The 18,347-nt window shown below is 40.0% G+C and overlaps 1 protein-coding gene across 11 annotated transcripts in view; it reads left to right on the top strand.

Annotated features, from left to right (window-relative positions):
• The window catches only part of LOC122557698 (paired box protein Pax-6), a 31,585-nt gene extending 15,935 nt beyond the window's left edge, over window positions 1-15,650 (top strand). For 8 of the 11 annotated variants that reach the window (XM_043705568.1, XM_043705570.1, XM_043705564.1 and 5 more), the window contains 7 exons: window positions 67-232; window positions 8,487-8,645; window positions 8,878-8,960; window positions 10,834-10,984; window positions 12,818-12,933; window positions 13,033-13,183; window positions 14,140-15,650. In XM_043705568.1, coding sequence (XP_043561503.1) covers window positions 67-232; window positions 8,487-8,645; window positions 8,878-8,960; window positions 10,834-10,984; window positions 12,818-12,933; window positions 13,033-13,183; window positions 14,140-14,225 — 912 coding nt within the window. In that variant the 3' untranslated portion in view covers window positions 14,226-15,650. The remainder of the gene's footprint in view (window positions 1-66; window positions 233-8,486; window positions 8,646-8,877; window positions 8,961-10,833; window positions 10,985-12,817; window positions 12,934-13,032; window positions 13,184-14,139) is intronic. The other 3 variants (XM_043705571.1, XM_043705569.1, XM_043705562.1) reach the window with 1 other exon arrangement.
• Window positions 15,651-18,347: the final 2,697 nt, after the last annotated feature.

The following is an 18,347-nucleotide window of genomic DNA, read 5'->3' as shown; positions in this document are numbered from 1 at the left end:
CAACATTCAAATTGTTCACTTTAAGAGCGGAAAGATATTTAAGAAGAGTGGCTGATTGGCTTTCAGGTGTCATCGATTAACCGAGTCCTTCGCAACCTGGCTAGCGAAAAGCAACAGATGGGAGCAGATGGGATGTATGATAAGCTGAGGATGCTGAACGGTCAGACAGGTGCATGGGGTACCCGGCCAGGCTGGTATCCGGGCAGTTCGGTGCCAGGACAGCCCAACCAAGGTAAGGAACTCTGGCTGGTTACACTTACGAGGGCCAGTCTTTAACTAACTGACGGAGAGCTAATCTAAAATGTTCTTGGGTATGTTGATTCGATGGATAGCTTGTGATACTCAAATATGTGGCTATTTTGGTTAGCTATTCAGCAAGTTAAGGTGAATGGCAAAATAAGCGCAGGTATACGTTATACAACAAATTTTAAGAATAAAATAATAAATCATTTGCAGTTTGGCAATTGTTCCTCGTCTAATCTAACTGTGAGGAGTCAGTGCGTTTCATCTTCCTCTGTCAATCCAACCCGCTGTTGCTATTTTCTTTCGTTGTAATATTTGAAAAGAATAGCAACACTATTCCAGATATTCGATGTATGACAATAAAGTCAGAATAGTACGCAAATGCGATGAAATTAACGAACGTCTATTTTACGCCAAGTGCCAATGCCAGAATGCAACTCTTGAAGGAATGCATTTTATGCATTTCAAGATTGACTTTGTGTCGCTATGTTTGAACGTTGAAAGTGGCCAATGTGTTTACTGGGCAGGTCTTCTACACACCCTCTGTAAGCGTTAGGAACAGTAAGACTGTAACCAGCAACACCTTGCATTTATAGATTGCCTTTAACGGGAAACTCACCCCAAGCGTTCAGCAGATCACCAATCTTATTTTTAGACGGATTTGTCCGATCACCTCAATCACCCCCATCCCATTTCTTCCAGGTCAGGAAAACAGTGGACATTCATACCGGAATTTTAGAAATTAGACAGGATGTGAGGAATTGTCTTTCCGTTCAGTTGGGCATATAAATGCTCCCATTGTCCTCATTGTTAAATATGGCTATATTATTCACAACTTTACAATAATATTTAATAATTACGCAGAACGCTAACACAAAGTACATAGCTAATCGCTGGAGAATCTTAAATTTAATCTTTTGAAAATGGAACATTATCAGCTGGAATTAAAATCAAACTTGAATTGTTCGACTGCACTGGTCGTCAATGAAAATGACAATGCGTGTTTATCAATCCATCAGTTAAAATCATGAAAGTAAACCAATTAAACGTCGCAATGAAACACTCAGTTGGGAAGTCCCAGATAACTCTTAGTAAGCATTAATTTTTGGAAAATACTTTCTGATCATTGGTCAAAGGTTTTAGCGTTGGAAAGTTTGGATAAAGATGGGGGAGATCGTATGTGTAGTTAGCGAGGGCAAAAGAAAGCAGCAAATTCATTTACTTGAGTAACCTCACGAGAACCACACAACTGAAAACACAAATAACGCCAAGACCACTCATTTTAAAACAAATGCACATTCTTATCGAGTTAAAAAGTACTTAGTAATATGGGTAACCTTTTTATAAACCGTGTTACATGACTATAAGTGTATGTGGTTTTCAGACCTTAGATTTTTCCATATAACCTTCTTTAAGTCATTTGGGGAGCTGACGTCGTTCATGTTTAAGGTTAGCTCATGTTTATTATCGCGATAGCAGCGAGATAATTTGCAGTGTAATTGGATGTGATGTTAGTGGCTTGGATTAGGGTAGGGGGTGGAGGTGGTGGGCGAGACCGACAAGTGAATCATTTTCTGTATCCAGTGTGTCATTAGTGAGCCTGTTCTTGACAGTCATCAGCCTGGGGAGGAGGTGTCCCGTCCACAACCTGCTTTTTGTTCGCAGAATCAGCAACAGTGTGCGGAATATATTGTACAAAGGATGCTTCAGCCACACGCAAGAATTTGTTATGGGAACAATTCTGTCGCTATGTAATTGCTCATTAGAGAGCGTTTTGTTTCTCATTAAGCAACATGAATAAGCGTCTAGTTCTAGGAGACAGCTGTAGAAATGTTACACATGAGACCCCTGGACACCATATCGCACCACTTGCCAATTAGACATGTCAGCTTTCTGAGAAGCAAACAATATAAGAAGGGCACTAGAAAGATACACAGCAACGCATTGCTTTCTGTAAGATATCCCCCAGCTTGTTATAGCACTTTTAATGAAGCCATCGACACAACTAACAACGAGTGTATTACAATACAAGGGCGCTTTAAAAGTCCAAACTTCTAAACAACTTTAACTTTCCCCTCATCGCAGTAGGAAGAGTACAAACAAACCTGGGAACATAGCCTTTGCTGAGAGACTTGATAGCCGAGTGACAATGTCCAAGTACAGTCATATCTTTCTGGGTGCATTGAATAGTCCCATATATTAAGAGTAGGAGTTTGAAGGGTATCAATGTTAATTACAAATCGGAAACTTTCAGCAGAATTTTTTTTATTTCAGAAGTTCATTTTTTTGTGACTATAATACTTATCGTTTAACTGCGTAAAATAAACGTGGGAATACTGAAGTCAATGCTCTGGAGTAATTGGAAGATATTGGATGAAATGATTAATAATGATGTCCTAAGTTGTTACAATTGCTGGATCTAAAATGTGATCTTTGTATTCTACCGATCAAGATTGCAATAACGGATAAAACTTATTTCATTCCTATTGGGGCCGTTTCTGGATTGTTCAAACTGATTAGGTATTTTAGGTGAATTATTAGATTGGAATCTCTAGGGATAGCAAGGGAAATCTAAACTTGTTTACTGCAATTATATGTTAATGATTTTGGTGGAGGTGGGATGTTTTTGACACTCCCTTTGAATTGTCAGGACCGTGCAAGCCATGCATGGAGACATATTGAGCTTTGACTGCTCTACGTTCGGACCTTTGCTCGTCAATTCGGGCCATGACAAACGCTGAATATTGGTAGTTTAGGATCAATATAAAATTCAGAATAACAACCATTTGCAGGCACGAAATTATCGAACAATTGTATCAAGCAAAATAGGGGGATGCGTTTGGCCCTTTGCTCTTTGATTGAATAATTCGTTTGGTTTCATCAGCCCACCTGTTCATCATTGCCCTGTAAATGTTTCCTTGTGTTTCTTGATAACCCTATTTTAATCACCAACTCTAAAGCAATACTTGATTACAATCAATATCACTTCAAACAGATTAACCGGCCTTTATCATATTGTTGTTTGTGGGAGCTTGCTGTGCGCATATAGGCTGCCACGTGCCCAACATTATCGTAGTGACACACTTTAAACACTTCATTGGCTATATATCCACACACACACACACACATTTATATATGTACTCTGGGTCATCCTAAAGTTATGAAAAAACGCGCCGTATTAACACTAGGCTTTGTTCTTATTGGTTTCATCTTACCTTCAGCTGATCATGAAACGTAATCATGTCTCTAACGTGCTTCTGTAAGATATCTGTGTTGTATCTGGACAGTTTTGAACAGAAAACTGACTTCATACCTTCAACTCAAAAATCATCACAGAGAATCGTTTTGGCGAGGTTGTAGAACTCTAAAGTCATGAAATGCAAAAATAAGTCTCAATCCTAATCCCATTGTCAATGTTGATCATTAACGTTCATCCTGCATGGTGTGATTGGAACAGCGGTATCAAACGTGTAATGAAATCACACTTTCTTTAAAGTGCAATTGCCTCTGTTAAACTGTTTGAGGAAGTTGAGGGGCAAAATTGTAATCTGAACCATGCTTTGCGTCACATTGACACTGAAATAAGTGGAATATACAAAATGGAAAGTATTCTAACCAATTAAATATACGAAGTAACTTCGCTTCCTTCCTGTTGATGAAATGTCTGACACATTATCCCTCTGACCCGCTGACTGCCTGCAATTCGAAGTTATCTCAGTTTGTCTAACACTTGTATAGAAGTCAAATTGTGCAGATCCGAATGTTTGACGCTGTGCCAATGAGGACATTGTATGGTACCTCAAGAACCGGACTGCAAAACTAAAACGCATTAAAGTGATTTATATTTTTGTTACACGATTAGATAAATAAAATTGAACGAACTTTTAAAAGAAGCCACAATGAGCGTTCTTTAAAGTTTTATTCCAATTGACAAAAAAAAAGCCAGTGGTGTTAATAGAGAGAGTTTGATTTCATTTCATTTAAAACACAGGATTAACACAAGGAGACAATAATTACTTTCAACTGAAAGTTCTCACGAACTGGGTTTATATCTTTGTTCAATAATCTTTATAGAGACAGGCATAGAACAGATATATCCTCCAAATCATTAACGGAATCTTATTCGCAATATATACGCAGATTCTTAATTCTCCCCAACCACCCCGAATCCCAACCCCCACCCCCAACCTCGTGTCGGGATGTTTGAGCAGATTTTTAAAAGTCCATTACTGGAAGCACAAGTCAGGATTAGGTCTCTTAAGGGGGAATATGGTTTCAAGCTGATTCATGTCAGCCAGCTGTAGAAAAAAATACCAGTATCAAGCCTGACAATAGTCTAAGAGAGACATCACTATCTGGCCAACCCTTCAAGTAGGGGAGTGAGGCATTCTCCAGCGAATTAGGGTTTTAAGGATAGCTGTGACAGGTTTTTTTTCTATCTTTTTTTTTCTCTTTCTCTCTTATATGGCTAAAGCCTTCTATAGGATTTAGACACTTTCCCTTTCACAAGGTTTATGGGGAAGGGCAGAGTATTTCTCATCTGGGCTGGAGCACTGAGAAGCGCCGCAATTCGTTTGCTATCTCCTTGCTCGTTTTCCGCGTGAATGATTAAGACACTAAGAAACTAAGGAATGATTTTATTTCCCAGCGCATTATTGTAGAAAACAAATCCTAACCCCAGCGTCAGTTGGTCTGGCTGTGGGATAATAGGACGCACATTTATCCTTCTTTTTACGGATTAAGAGTAACAGCAACAGGGACCAGGGTATTCAATTGGTTCTTTAAGAGATTGCAAACCGCCCGCCCCTAAAATAGACATAAAAGAAAGATAACTTAATTGTCTGTCGTTTGGTTTGTGTGTGTGTTAATTTTAAATTATTGCACACCCTTTATATCAGAGGCAATCAGAATATTAGGTTTATATTTAAAACTATTGACAACATGGCCATTCACCTGTATTCAAATACATTTAATATAGAATGCGGAATGTTTCAGTATTGTGAAGTATAGTTATTTACAGAAGTGTTAAAGATAATTTACAAACATAATTTCGTTATTGCATCCAATGTGGACTAATAAAATCGTCTGTTTAACGACACTTTCTTTCTCCAGTGCGTATGCACCTTAATTATCGATTAGACGTTGCCAAGTATTGGCCCACAGGGCAGTGGAGGCCCAGTCTCTGGATTCATTTAAGAAAGAGTTGGATAGAACTCTCAAGGATTGTGGAATCAAGGGTTATGCAGATAAGGCAGGAACAGGATACTGATTAAGGATGATCAGCCATGATCATATTGAATGGTGGTGCAGGCTCGAAGGGCAGAATGGCCTACTCCTGCACCGATTGTCTATTGTCTATTGACTGTAGAGAGAAGAACTTGATCGCGCCCGAATGCGCGAAGAAGAGAAGGAAAGGCGCGACTGGAAATGTATTTTTAATGCTACGGGATAAAGGACAGCCGATACCCCACCAAGGACTGGTAGAAAGTCGCTGATTTGGGGCAAGTGGTCAGAAATTCAGCGCAGCGCCTAACTTCCAGTTTAGTGGGAAAAAAGAGAATTTGCGATAAGATTGTTTAATGGAGGGGGGGGGGGGGGGGAGTCGATTATCGCGAGGCTCCAAATTCAACACCTCCACCCCACCAGCCCACCTCCCCTCACAAAATTGCACACATGCTTTGGAGAGCAAACGCGTGGAAGATAGAAACAATGATAGCTGCAAATGATAGTTTGCGCCGCCAAAGGCCACATCAAAGATTAGTCCTGGAGAAGCGAAATTAGGTGTATTTCGACATGAGGTAGTCATAGCACACGGCGGAAAAGAAAATGTTTTAAAGGGAAAATAATGCAACAGCAACGCGTGGGTTTTTTTTATTTTCTAACCTTTAATACATGAGATTTTCTTACCCCCCCCCACCTCGTTGAAAAAAACAGAACAGTAGCATAGGCTCCCATTCAGACTGCTCCTCCAAATGCTTTTGCCCATTCTCCTCCCATAGAATGTTTAAGCCTAAATGGCGTTGAACATTCCAACTCTCTGGACAGTGATTAATGACAGCGTCGTACAAAGGTTAACATACTTGGCTGAAAAGTCTGTTGACTGTGGCCGTTGTGTGACAATGTGGAGTACTGCCTGCCTAAGAGAATCCTTTTGTTGTGTTCCCGCGATAACCAGCGATTGTGTTCTCAAAATTCTGCCCACGAAAATTTGCCAACCTTCTGGCCTGGGACTTTAATAGTTTCCGTCCTCTGCTGGCATTGTACGCCTGAAAGGCTATTCAAGTGTTGGCGGCCACTGCAATAGACATGAAAAAAAAAGCCCATATGGTGGTTAGAAAGATGGACAAAAAAAATCTCTATTTTAAGGGAAATTCCTTAATCTTCAGTGTCCTACAATACAGCTGACAAACAGATTTCAACAAATTCCGAACAAGCCACGTCTTAAAAGCGAGCAAGGAGAAACAGATCATTTCTAGTAGCTTACAACATTCTGGTCTTTAAAATAAAATCAGGGGAATATCGTAAACCAAAGGGACATTTGATAGAATCATTCTCATTGGGTTTCAGCCCGAATCGCGCTTTAAAAGGATTCGACCAACCATGAATCATAGGAAAATTGTCATCTCATAAACCTTGCAAAAATGTCACTGAGCAGTAATATTGACAGATGTTTACAGGATTCTGCTTGCATTGTTACAAGAGTTTAATAACGTGGAGTGTGGACTGACAGTTACTCTTCTGCAGACCTGTTTAGCCAATCGAAATAGCTTTGCCCTATTTGCAGCAAATGTGCGTCTGAGGAATTGGGTCTATCTCGGTTAAACCGAAATGTTAAACCATCGGCTCTGAATTTATTGCAGCACAGATTATGTCACAAATTATGTTCCCCTTTTTAAAAGTACTTAGGTATCACAAGTAGTGAACAGTGGTTTCTTCTAAATATAAGAAAATTATAGGCTGTTATTACTGATGATATAATTGCACCCGTGCTTAGCAACTACAGATCGAGATTATGAGCTTTCATGTAACGTTCTAGTTACATCAAAGGATGAAGAGATGCTGGCGTTCAAACTTCTGGAACGCACAATATCTAAAGTTAAAAAGTAACTTGACAGGGAAACTTTTGATAAGGTTACTGGCAATAGGAAGTACAGACCAATTACTGGGAATAACTAGGAATGAAGAGAAAATTCCAGGTTTACGTTTCGACTATAGATGCGTTTTCAAACCGTTATTCGTAAAGTACAATGGAGTAAGGCTGGTGGTGACCCCTCCCCCATTGTAATCAATGGAAAAGGACTTCTGCACTGGTACTTAAAGCAAAATGCACGTTTATTTCCTCCCGACACCGACGAAGATTCCACGTTAAACTCTGGAAGCTGTTAGAATGTCCAAATTGGTTTGATTATTTTTAAAGGGTGAGTTTGCAGTGGGCATGCAGCGATGTTACAGTCAAATGCCAAATAACGTGATGCAACTCTATTTGCTTCAAGTGGCCTCACACTTGACCCAGTGATCAGGTGGCCGTTTGACCCATGAGAATACCACCTGATCTGCGAGTTGGCACAAAGATACAAGTGGCCAAGAAACATGGCGAATCTTCGTGGATGCTTGGTGTTTCATTTTCTCTTTTCTATCTTTGATCGTCAGATCCCTTTTCCTAAGTCAGATTTGCTTGTTGTTTAATTAATTGAGCATGGTATAATATGTACAGCATGGAAAAATACTATTCGGCTGAACCATTCGGCTGGTAGAAGGAATGGCCTCTGCTGAGAAGGTTCGGGTAAAGTTATGAAGTACAATGAAAGTGATACAAAAATAAGTTTATGGGGATGAATTCTTTCTAGAAACTCAAATCATATTGACTTTTGGAACTTCTTATGTTAAAGGAACCAGAGGATAAGAGATTAGACCAATAATTTACCGTTGCATTTTGCGCATACTGCACAGTCATAATTTGGAGATGCCGGTGTTGGACTGGGGTGTACAACCACCTGATGAAGGAGCGGCGCTCCGAAAGCTAGTGCTTCCAATTAAACCTGTTGGGCTACAACCTGGTGTTATGTGATTTGTAACTTTGCACAGTCATAGTTTGAGATTGAGAAATTCAACTGTATTTGTAAAGGAAGCTGCTACTTCTTTGGTCGTTATTAAAGCTAATGTTCCAATTAGCTTCACGCCATAGTCCGGGTAGGATGACGAGTTCCTTTAATGTGGTCTTGCTTCCTCCGTTATTGCTCCAGATGGCTGTCAGCAACAGGAGGGAGGCGGTGAAAATACAAACTCCATCAACTCAAACAGCGACGATTCAGACGAAGCACAGATGAGGCTCCAACTCAAAAGGAAACTGCAGAGAAACAGAACATCTTTCACTCAGGAGCAGATCGAGGCCCTGGAGAAAGGTAAGAATTTCAGTAGGGTGGAGAGAGTGAATGAGAGGGAGTGGGTGAGACAGAGAGAGGTAAGGCGAGAATCGAACTGCAAGTGTGCACCACAAAGACACACAGTAAGTCAGAGCACCAGAACTAGGGAGAATAGAAAGTTTCGATCCTCGATGCTTTAGCTATCGAATGATCTTGCTATTCTTTATTTCGAAGACCCACAAATAAACAAAGAAAAAAATTGTTCTTCCAGAATTCGAAAGAACTCATTATCCTGATGTGTTTGCCAGAGAACGGTTGGCGGCCAAAATAGATCTCCCGGAAGCTAGGATACAGGTAAACCAATGGCCAGTTTCTGAATGTGACTCATCCAGTCAAGTTGGCTACATTGTAAACAGTAATACATCTGAAGCCCTTTGGTATGTTTCTGAGATCCACAAAGGTAAACATTTGTAATTTTTTGTCGTGAGGACTCCAATAACTTTTGAACTATGTCAATTTTTGCCTGTGATTTGCTCGAAGGTCTGGAATTCTTCTCTGCTCGAGCATACTATAGAGTGGGTTCCAAACAAGGGCTCATGCCCGAAACGTCGATTCTCCTGCTCCTTGGATGCTGCCTGACCTGCTGCGCTTTTCCAGCAACACATTTTCAGCATACTATAGAGTGAACATTTCAACTGCATACTCCTCGAAGTTGGATTGCCCACGAAATATATTGCACAAGCAGAAATCCAATTTTAAACACAGAAACATTCTGATATTTCAGCTTGTTTCTCAAGTTCTGACCATAGCCTGCTTATATTCTTTGTTCTGTTGTATTTGAGTTAGGCGGAGCACTGTTGGCAGCACTCTAACCTCTGCAAAAACGTGTTTTTTTTTCAGATGGCATCTTTCATGACCACAGGACGCCTCAAAGCACTTCAGAGCCAATGAACCCTTTGGAAGTCAGTCAGAATTGTAATGCTGGAAACACATTAGCCAATTCCTCACTGCAAACTCTCACAGAGTACAGTGAGATAATGACGAAATTAATCTTTTTGTTTGTCATGTTGGTTGAGGGGCAGATTTTGGCCAAGACAATTGGACGACGTGAGTGGGTGAAAAGAGTAGCTCCATTTATATTCTACAAAATATTGCCATGCGATCGTTTATGTCCACCTTAGAAAGAAAATGGGCCTCTTTAATATCGACTCGTAAACCAACACCTCTTCACTAGCACATTCAGGTGTCAAGCTGGATGTTTGTGCACAAATCTCTGAAGTGGAACTTGAACCTCTAACCTTGTAACTCAGAAGCAAGACTGTGACCAACTGGGACACAGATGACACTTGAAAGAATTGAATCTCTCTGAGGCTGATTGCTTTGGATTCAAATCCCCACCAGTGACTGGAGTACAGAAGCTAAGGAGATACTCCAGTGCAGCACTGGGCACAGTGTTTGGAGTGCCATCTTTCAGGTGCATCAATAAGTCCAGGCCCCATCTGCCCTAACTAATAATAATTCTTCCACCAACATCACAAGGAAAAAGGTTCGGTGATCAACGTCATATTGTTGGTGGAAGCTTGTTGTATGTGTATGCTACTTAGCAACAGTGAGGACTCTTCAAACGTTTCATATAGGTTATGACAGCTAAGGCTCAGTTGGTAGCAATCTTGCCTTAGTAATAAAGTAGTTGAGGTCCACTGCACTGCCAGAGTTGCTGTCTTTTAGGTGAGGCCTTAACCTTTAACTCCATTCCTGGTGAAGGGCTTTTGCCCGAAACGTCGATTTTCCTGCACCTCCGATGCTGCCTGACCGGCTGTGCTTTCCAGCACCACTCTAATCTTGACCTTAACCTTTAATTCCTGCCCTATCAGATGGATATGAAAGATTACATTGCACTACTCCAAAGAAGAGCAGGGCAATTACCCCAGCTGTTCTGGCCAACATTTATCCCTAAACCAACAACACGAAACCAGATGTTTGATTATTTTCACATTGCTGTGTGTGGCAGCTTGCTGTGCGCGTTTCCTATTTTACAATAGGGAATAAACGTTAAAAAAAAGGTTGTCTTAAAGTGCTTTAGGATGTTTTGTGGGCATGAAAGATATTGATTGTGGAAATAAAAGACACGTGGAAAAGGCGCTATAAAAATGCACATCTTCCTTTTATTCCCTAGAGTTCGACATTCATTCGCCCCTCTCTCTGTCTCTCTCCGACTTTTCTGCAGGTTTGGTTTTCCAACAGAAGAGCAAAGTGGAGGCGGGAGGAAAAACTGAGGAACCAGAGACGACAAGCTAGCAATACCCCGAGCCACATCCCCATTAGCAGCAGCTTCAGTACCAGTGTTTATCAGCCCATCCCACAGCCCACAACTCCCGGTGAGGACAATGTGCCAAGTTAGATTTGTGCGTTATCCCAAGCTACGCAAGAGAAATACAATCATAATGGCTTGTGGGGGAGGGGGTGGGGCGTAGGGCAGAGGGTGGTGGGTGCTTTGACGGAAACCAGCACATTATCAATCTAAAAAAAAGCCCAGAAAAGAAGTGTTAAGAGAACAAGTTTAAAATCGTCAACATTTTTCCCAGAAACATTCTCGGTAATGTTGCAATAATTACCAATCAATATTGTTAAATATGAAGGTTGAAATTCCGTCATGAACAGAATGACACGTACATTTTTGCAATAAATTGAGTGTTCAGACTTAGTAATTATGATTTCCCGAGAACTGAAAAGTGCAGTGATTACAATAAAAGGACATGTTAAAATGCTATCTGCTTATGCGGCCCATTTGTCCCCAGACCCCCCGAGGGCATCGTAAGAATAGAAATATGTTCTACGTGGGATTGAAGTCTTAATTGGGTCAGGGCTAATAGAATGCATTCCTTTGCAGCCGGAATTTTCCCAGTGTGTCTTAATAGCGGCTGATGAGTTTAATTTTAATATGAGGGACCATCTGATAAAAAGTTTTTTTTTGGTTAAAAAAAAAGATAATGGGCGTTAGTTGAGTCAGGGCGACAATATGAAAATGGATAGGACAGATTATTAATAAATATTGAACAATCTTATCCCTTGAAATTTTGTGCAATTAATTATTTGAAATGTTGTTTGTTACATTACACATTCAAAGCGTCTGAGTCGGTCAACACTGGCCACAACTCTCCAACACCACCCCCTCCTCCGCGCATTTATCGAACACCGCCTGTCCACACCTCACCACCACCAACCATATTCAATAGTTGGGCATTATAAATCTGAATTCCATAGTTCAGATAAGTGACTAGCTACATTACTAATGTTCTTTGAGTCGGTGAGATCCTCAATCCAACTGCGCGCCAAAGTGACTGGTCAGGACATGGCAAACATGGTCTAAGTTTTGTACAACTTGGCAGTCCGGCTGCACCTATTGAGGGAGCTTTGAAATGAGTTCAGAATGAGCGGGTTATGAAACCGCCCCGCCCCCCCTCCCCCCAAACACACACACACACTAAAGAGCAGAATTCCAGGGGCTGAAAGGCGGCCACAGGGGAGAGTATAGACTCACGTTTCAGCCTGAATAGAACCCAAAGAGTTGACTTTGATGTGGTAGACAGAGAGAAGCAGTTTTCTCTTCGGACGAAGTCCAGAACAAGAGGGTAACATCTTACGTCCCGTGCATTCTTCATGGGCAGTTGGAATCTGGAAGTCACCTCTCGAAAATTGCTCATGCTCGAGTTGGGGTCATGGATAATGTTAATATTGAGTCGAATAAACCTTAGTTCAGTAAACAGGTAAATGCGCCAAAGTCTTGCCAGACTATAGTGCTGCTGTCTCATTAGGCAGGGATGGTAGTGGCTTAACTCGAGGGTCACCACATCTCAGACGAGGAGATGTTGAGAAGGAAGGTTCTTCATGACCCTTGTTAAGAGCAAAAAAGTTGGTAAATATAGTTATTTTGCAATTCAGTCATGATCTAACGAAATAGTAAGACAGGCCCCAGTGACCGAGCGGCCTTTCTCCTGCTCCTCTGATTGGCCAGCAACGATGTCGAGATCCTATCACAAAAACAATTGGGTAGCCGGGACTGGGCTGCAAATAACCAAGCCACACTTCTACATTCATATAATACTTGATTAAATGTGATAAATTGATGTGAATTCGGGCGCTGGGTTTATCAGTCAGCTATAATGTTCCAATTTGTCTCTAACACACAGTTTCGCTTCCTCTGTTTTCAGTTTCCTCTTTTGCCACAGGTGCAATGCTGGGTCGGGCAGACACATCCCTTACAAACACTTACAGCGCGCTCCCACCGATGCCCAGTTTCAGCATGGCAAACAACCTGTCTATGCAAGTAAGTATGGAGCAGAGCAAACAGAATCAACAGCCATTAAATATTTTCTCTACGGCATGCACAAACGGATGTTGTGTTTTCCATTTGTTTTTCGGAAAGTCGCCAGTGTCCAGCCAAACGCCGTCTTATTCCTGTATGCTGCCCAACAGTCCGTCAGTTAATGGACGCAGTTATGACACGTACACGCCGCCTCATATGCAGTCACATATGAACCCTCAGTCCATGGGCACCTCGGGGGCCACATCCACAGGTAAGTCTATGGAGAAGACCCATTGAAATGTCGTCAGCACCTTTCACACAGCCTCAGTGATATTAGGATAGATCACTTGTGGGACTTAATACTTAAACTGAATAATAACCTCAGTTCTCAGTAATCATATCTCTGTAACTAAAATAATTTATTGTAAACCACTTATTTAGATCCTCTTAAACCATCAGTTTTTCCCGATTGAATACTTTGACAAAGATATGTAAACAAGTACAATGAATTCTCAACGAATGCTAAAGATGCTGTGACTGACCTGTTTATGAACGAATTAACCGGTTATTTGAACTTAGAAATGTTGTTTGATGAGCAAATTATGTCAATCGGATCCTGTTCAAACTATGCTGCGTAAGTATTTGATAGTACAAGAGAAGGCATTTGGACAGGTACATGAATAGGAAAGGTTTAGAGGAATATGGGTCAAATGCAAGCAAGTGGGACTAGTTTAGTTTGAAAAACTTGATCGGCATGGGCAGATTGGGCCGAAAGGTCTGATTCTGTGCTGTACGATTATTTGAGTCCATGGCTGATGGGCTCCTCAATTCCTGCTGGATCCATAAATCAAAAGAAACTGCCAGCGCTCGAGTTAATTATGATCATAGAGCTTAAAATAGCATCAAGATTTGAGCAAACATTATTAAAGTTCCCCAAAGCCTCTGAGGACCGGAGCGCTCAAGTCTTATAATAAACAAGTTATGTTATTTTTGTTTTTCGAATTGTTTGGGGAATTGGCACTCACCGGTAATAAATACTGGTGTTTTTCTTCTGATTTTGTTTTGTTGGATTTCAAAATTGTCTCATTGCACAACATGATTGTTATTGATGTAAAATTAGATTTTAAAAAAAAACAATCATCGCGTGCAAAACAAAAGCTGCAAGCTTAAAAAATTTGTTTTTTTTTGTTTGCGTGTTTTAATAATACTTTTGATTCGATTTCTTAGGACTTATCTCCCCTGGAGTGTCTGTACCTGTTCAAGTGCCAGGAAGCGAACCGGACATGTCTCAGTACTGGCCCCGATTGCAGTAAAAAGGCAGTGTGGAAAGAGACTGTGGAGAGTCAGATGCCCAGCAGTATTTGTTTCTGAGAGGAAACTCTGAAGGTATCTTTGTTCTGGGACTGCGCCCGTTACGTTCACTTTGAGAAGACCCACGTGGACTTGTGTGGTGCCTGGCGTGTGAAGTCAACGGAACAAAACGTTCTTTTCCCCCTCCCCCACTGAAATTCTTCACTCGGTGTATTATTTGTAAATGGGCATTTCTGTATGTTTAAAACAAGAACAACTAGACTCGATGGATATTTGATACACGTTGGCCATGGGATGATTACAAGACATCAATGGTCAACATAGCGGCCATCAGTTAGGCAATATCGAGTGCTTCTACCGCTACATTTCTAGATTTATGGACTTTGATGTTACCAACTTGTACCATTGCATTACACTAAATTTTATTTTAGGGGCGGGAGGGGGGTGGGGGTGGGGGAAGGGAAGCCAACTTAGTTGTGTTAAAAGCGAACTATATCTGTTTTGGTTCGCCCAAGGTCGTTGACAGATAAGTTTATGTGCAAAGGTAACAGAACTTCAAGGAAGTGGACAATTTGGTAGATAAAGGTAGATTGTGTCTTCGATATAATCCAATTTGTTATGTCGAAATGTAAGTATTTGTCTTCCCTAGAAATCTCCCGGAATGATTTCTATAATAAAGTTAATTTCATTTATATTCACCCGAATACGCTAGAGATGATTTATATTCCACCCATGCATCATTATAGCCAACAGCGTTCTATTTTTCTTCCTTAACTCCGTGCAAGCTAATTGTTCTGATATTTGTATATAGGTAGCTGCCACGTTCAAACTTTTATTTCTCGTGAAAGTGAAACGATGTTTCAGACAAAATTAAACTGGTTATCAAGAGTTTTAAAACATTAAGTGTTTCAGTTATGTTCGATTGCATATCAAAGCTTCAGTCAAGAATGATGTCCACGATATACCAAAGCATACTTTTCAGTTACTACTTGCCTGTTTTAAAACACAGTATTGTGTTCATTTATTTTGTCAATAAATTCAGAGGGAGTTAGTCTTTGGGTTTATGGCGATCCAATCGCTTACGTTTTTTTAAAAACTACCTTTACCTGTTTATGCGGCTTAATTTTTAAGTGGAAAAGTAAAATAAACGCTATGTTATGGATGTATCATGGAATTCCTAAAATGATCTTACATGTCAACATTAGACTTTTAATCATTCTTGGATGGGTGAGTTGATAAATGTAACTGGTGATATTCACGTTTCGATGCAGTAAGCATTTTTTAAAAAGTTCTGGCTTAAACACTGTAATTTTTGCTGTTTACACAGAGTACAGCTACTAGCAGAAACAAAAAAAACTTGTAAAAATGTACATATTTTGTACAAGTATTAAAATGTCGATTGGAGGGTAACACCCCTAAATTATCAATTATGAATAATGTCGTTCTTTGCACTTTAACTAAAGTTATCTACTCTTATGGATCAAGATCGAGTGGCTTGATGTTTTTGCAACATTCCACTAAACAATGAATAGAAACATAGTCAAATTATTTAAACGATGACAAGCATAAAAAATTTCAAACTTCGACAAACGTCCCTTCTCATTCTTTATTTATTTGTAGAAACTGAACCGCAGCTTTAAAGGAGAAAGCTCAATATTATTCATACTCAAGTTTGTAGTCAAGTAAAACCACTTATTGTTTCCAATAATATCAAGGTATCTCAAACATGTTCCCGCCAAAATAAAAAAGCTGTTGAAGCTAAATCAGATGGAAGTACCAAAACTGAGATAATTAAAATTTTTAAAACCGGAAGAACGGCAGATGCTGTAAATCAGAAACAAAAACAGAAATTGCTGGAAAAGCTCAGCAGGTCTGGCAGCATTTGTGAGGAGGAAATCAGAGTTAACGTTTCAGGTCGCGTGACCCTTCCTCAGAATTAGATTTTTGTTAGGTAAAGATCTAAAGACGGGTAGATTTAATTAATTAATTATACAGATCTAATTGAATGGTGGAACAGCCTGGAAAGACTGAACGATCCATTCCTCTTCCAGGTCTGCAAGGCATGAACGGAAATTCTTATAAATTTGCCACAAATATCATGATACATGTTCATCAAATATTACACATCGAAATGATAGGTCCCCAATTATTTCGGCTATTTCAAGTTCAAGTGTAGTTTTACCACTATACGTTTAATGTATGCACACCAATTTGGAAGTTACATAGAATAGACAACAAAGAAAAAAATGTCTATTGGAGAAACTCAGCAGGTCTGGCAGCATCTGCGTTTGATCGCCCTGAGCACTTGCAAAATTATTTCTTTTAGCAGTATTTTTAACTTGAGGACAAATTCCCTCAATGTTTACAAAGTTTTTTTTTCTGTGTTATTGGAGGTGTGCGGCTTGAACAAGCCTTGATCTGATGTAAAAATCGAAAATGGTGTACACACTCAGCAGGTCAGGCAGAGGCTGTGGCGAAACAACGTTAACATTTCATAAATACTATGAACTTTCTTGCCAGATGCTGTGTAGACCTACCATCTCCAATACCTTCAGTTTTTATAAATTTAGATTCTTCTTTGGCCGGGGAGCTCACTGCGACTTGAATATTGGCTTCCTGTGGCTCGCTTTCAATCGGATGAGGTTTAGTTTAGGCAATAGGATAGAGTGAATATCGGGAAATGGATCATTTAAAAATTCATGCACAACCTGTAGTCACCATATTGTTTTCCATTTGAAAAGTTAGTCATTGTGGCATAAACTTGCTAAATCATGGCGCTGGTGATATACGACTGATTTCTGGAATGTTTTGGTTCATTGAAAGTATTAAGCAGTTTAGGGTTCCAGAGCGAAGGCTTAGTTGGGTCTAAAGGGAGTGGGATTCCGAAGGGGCAGTGTCTGCTTGGACTTTGAATCTACAAGTTAGCATTTAATCTTCAATCCTGCCTGCTTTAATCTCTCACTAGTGTAGGCTTCATTTGTTGAAATCACATCCTACTTTGAAAGTACAGGTGCTAGATTCACGTGAATGCCAAGTACAATTTAGTCCACACTTCAATTCCAAGCATGAATTAATCTCTTATCCACTTCATGTTCATTCCAATTGAGAGTGAAGCTTCAGTCAATGCAAGTCTTCATTATAAAAATTTTCCGTGTTGGAGGGGAGACCTCTTGATACCTGTCTATGAGATGCTTCAAGTTCAGAGAAATGTAGCTGCTTCTCTTGATTTCCATTGCAGGATGGACAGTTCTTGGGAGATCAGGCCTCTACTCGGTTTTCACTGTAAAATCGAATGTTTGAATTGTCTGTCTAATGTTCCTTACATGCAGCAGATTTAGGCTGTAATACTAAAAAAATCCCAAAGTGCTTTACTGTCATCGAAATACTTTTGAAGTATGTAGTCCCAAAGCAAGAGCCGCAGAAACAGCATTAAGACCAAATAACCTCTTTCAGCGACGTTGGTTGGGCGATCAATATTGCGCAGGAAACTTGGCGAGCAACCATTATCCATGGGTTAGCATTATTATCAAAAACACGTCGTTGCAAGGAACTTCGCATTTTGTGGGTTTTTCTTTCGTAAAGGAACAATGCCGCTGACCACTTACTTAATGGACATATGGCATCATTTTGAAGTTGAAGTAAGGGAACACAAATATTGTTGGAAATTAGAGAGATAAAGATAGAGACAGCCAAACAGAGAAGACCGTTTCAAACATTAGGATAATTTATTGGTTTCGGCACCAAATTCTTCATAGTACTCCAACGTTTTAGGTGTTACTTGAAAGAATGATTACAAAGGAATAAATATATATTTCACATTAAAATTGCAACTTCAGTATGTACTGCATAGATCAATATTCAGACAAAGGGATATTAAACGAGTCCCCTACATTGACCTACTTCAACGTCTCAGTGTGCCTTATAGTCAGACGTTAAATAAAACATTTTACTTAGGTACTATGATTCTGAGTGCAATCCATTCATATGATTTAAACATTTTGAAGAAAGAATTTCAAACAAAATGTGAAATTTATATTCACAGAATTTTTTAAGAACTTGGTTCATATGCGGAACATCTAGATTAAAGGTACATATATCCTTTAACTTCGCTATTTGGTTTAAGA

The sequence above is a fragment of the Chiloscyllium plagiosum genome, chromosome 16, assembly GCF_004010195.1.
Source record: "Chiloscyllium plagiosum isolate BGI_BamShark_2017 chromosome 16, ASM401019v2, whole genome shotgun sequence".
In the NCBI taxonomy this organism is placed as follows: Eukaryota; Metazoa; Chordata; class Chondrichthyes; order Orectolobiformes; family Hemiscylliidae; genus Chiloscyllium; species Chiloscyllium plagiosum.
The sequence above is the reverse complement of the archived record's forward strand: the minus strand, read 5'-3'. Positions and strand labels throughout refer to the sequence as shown.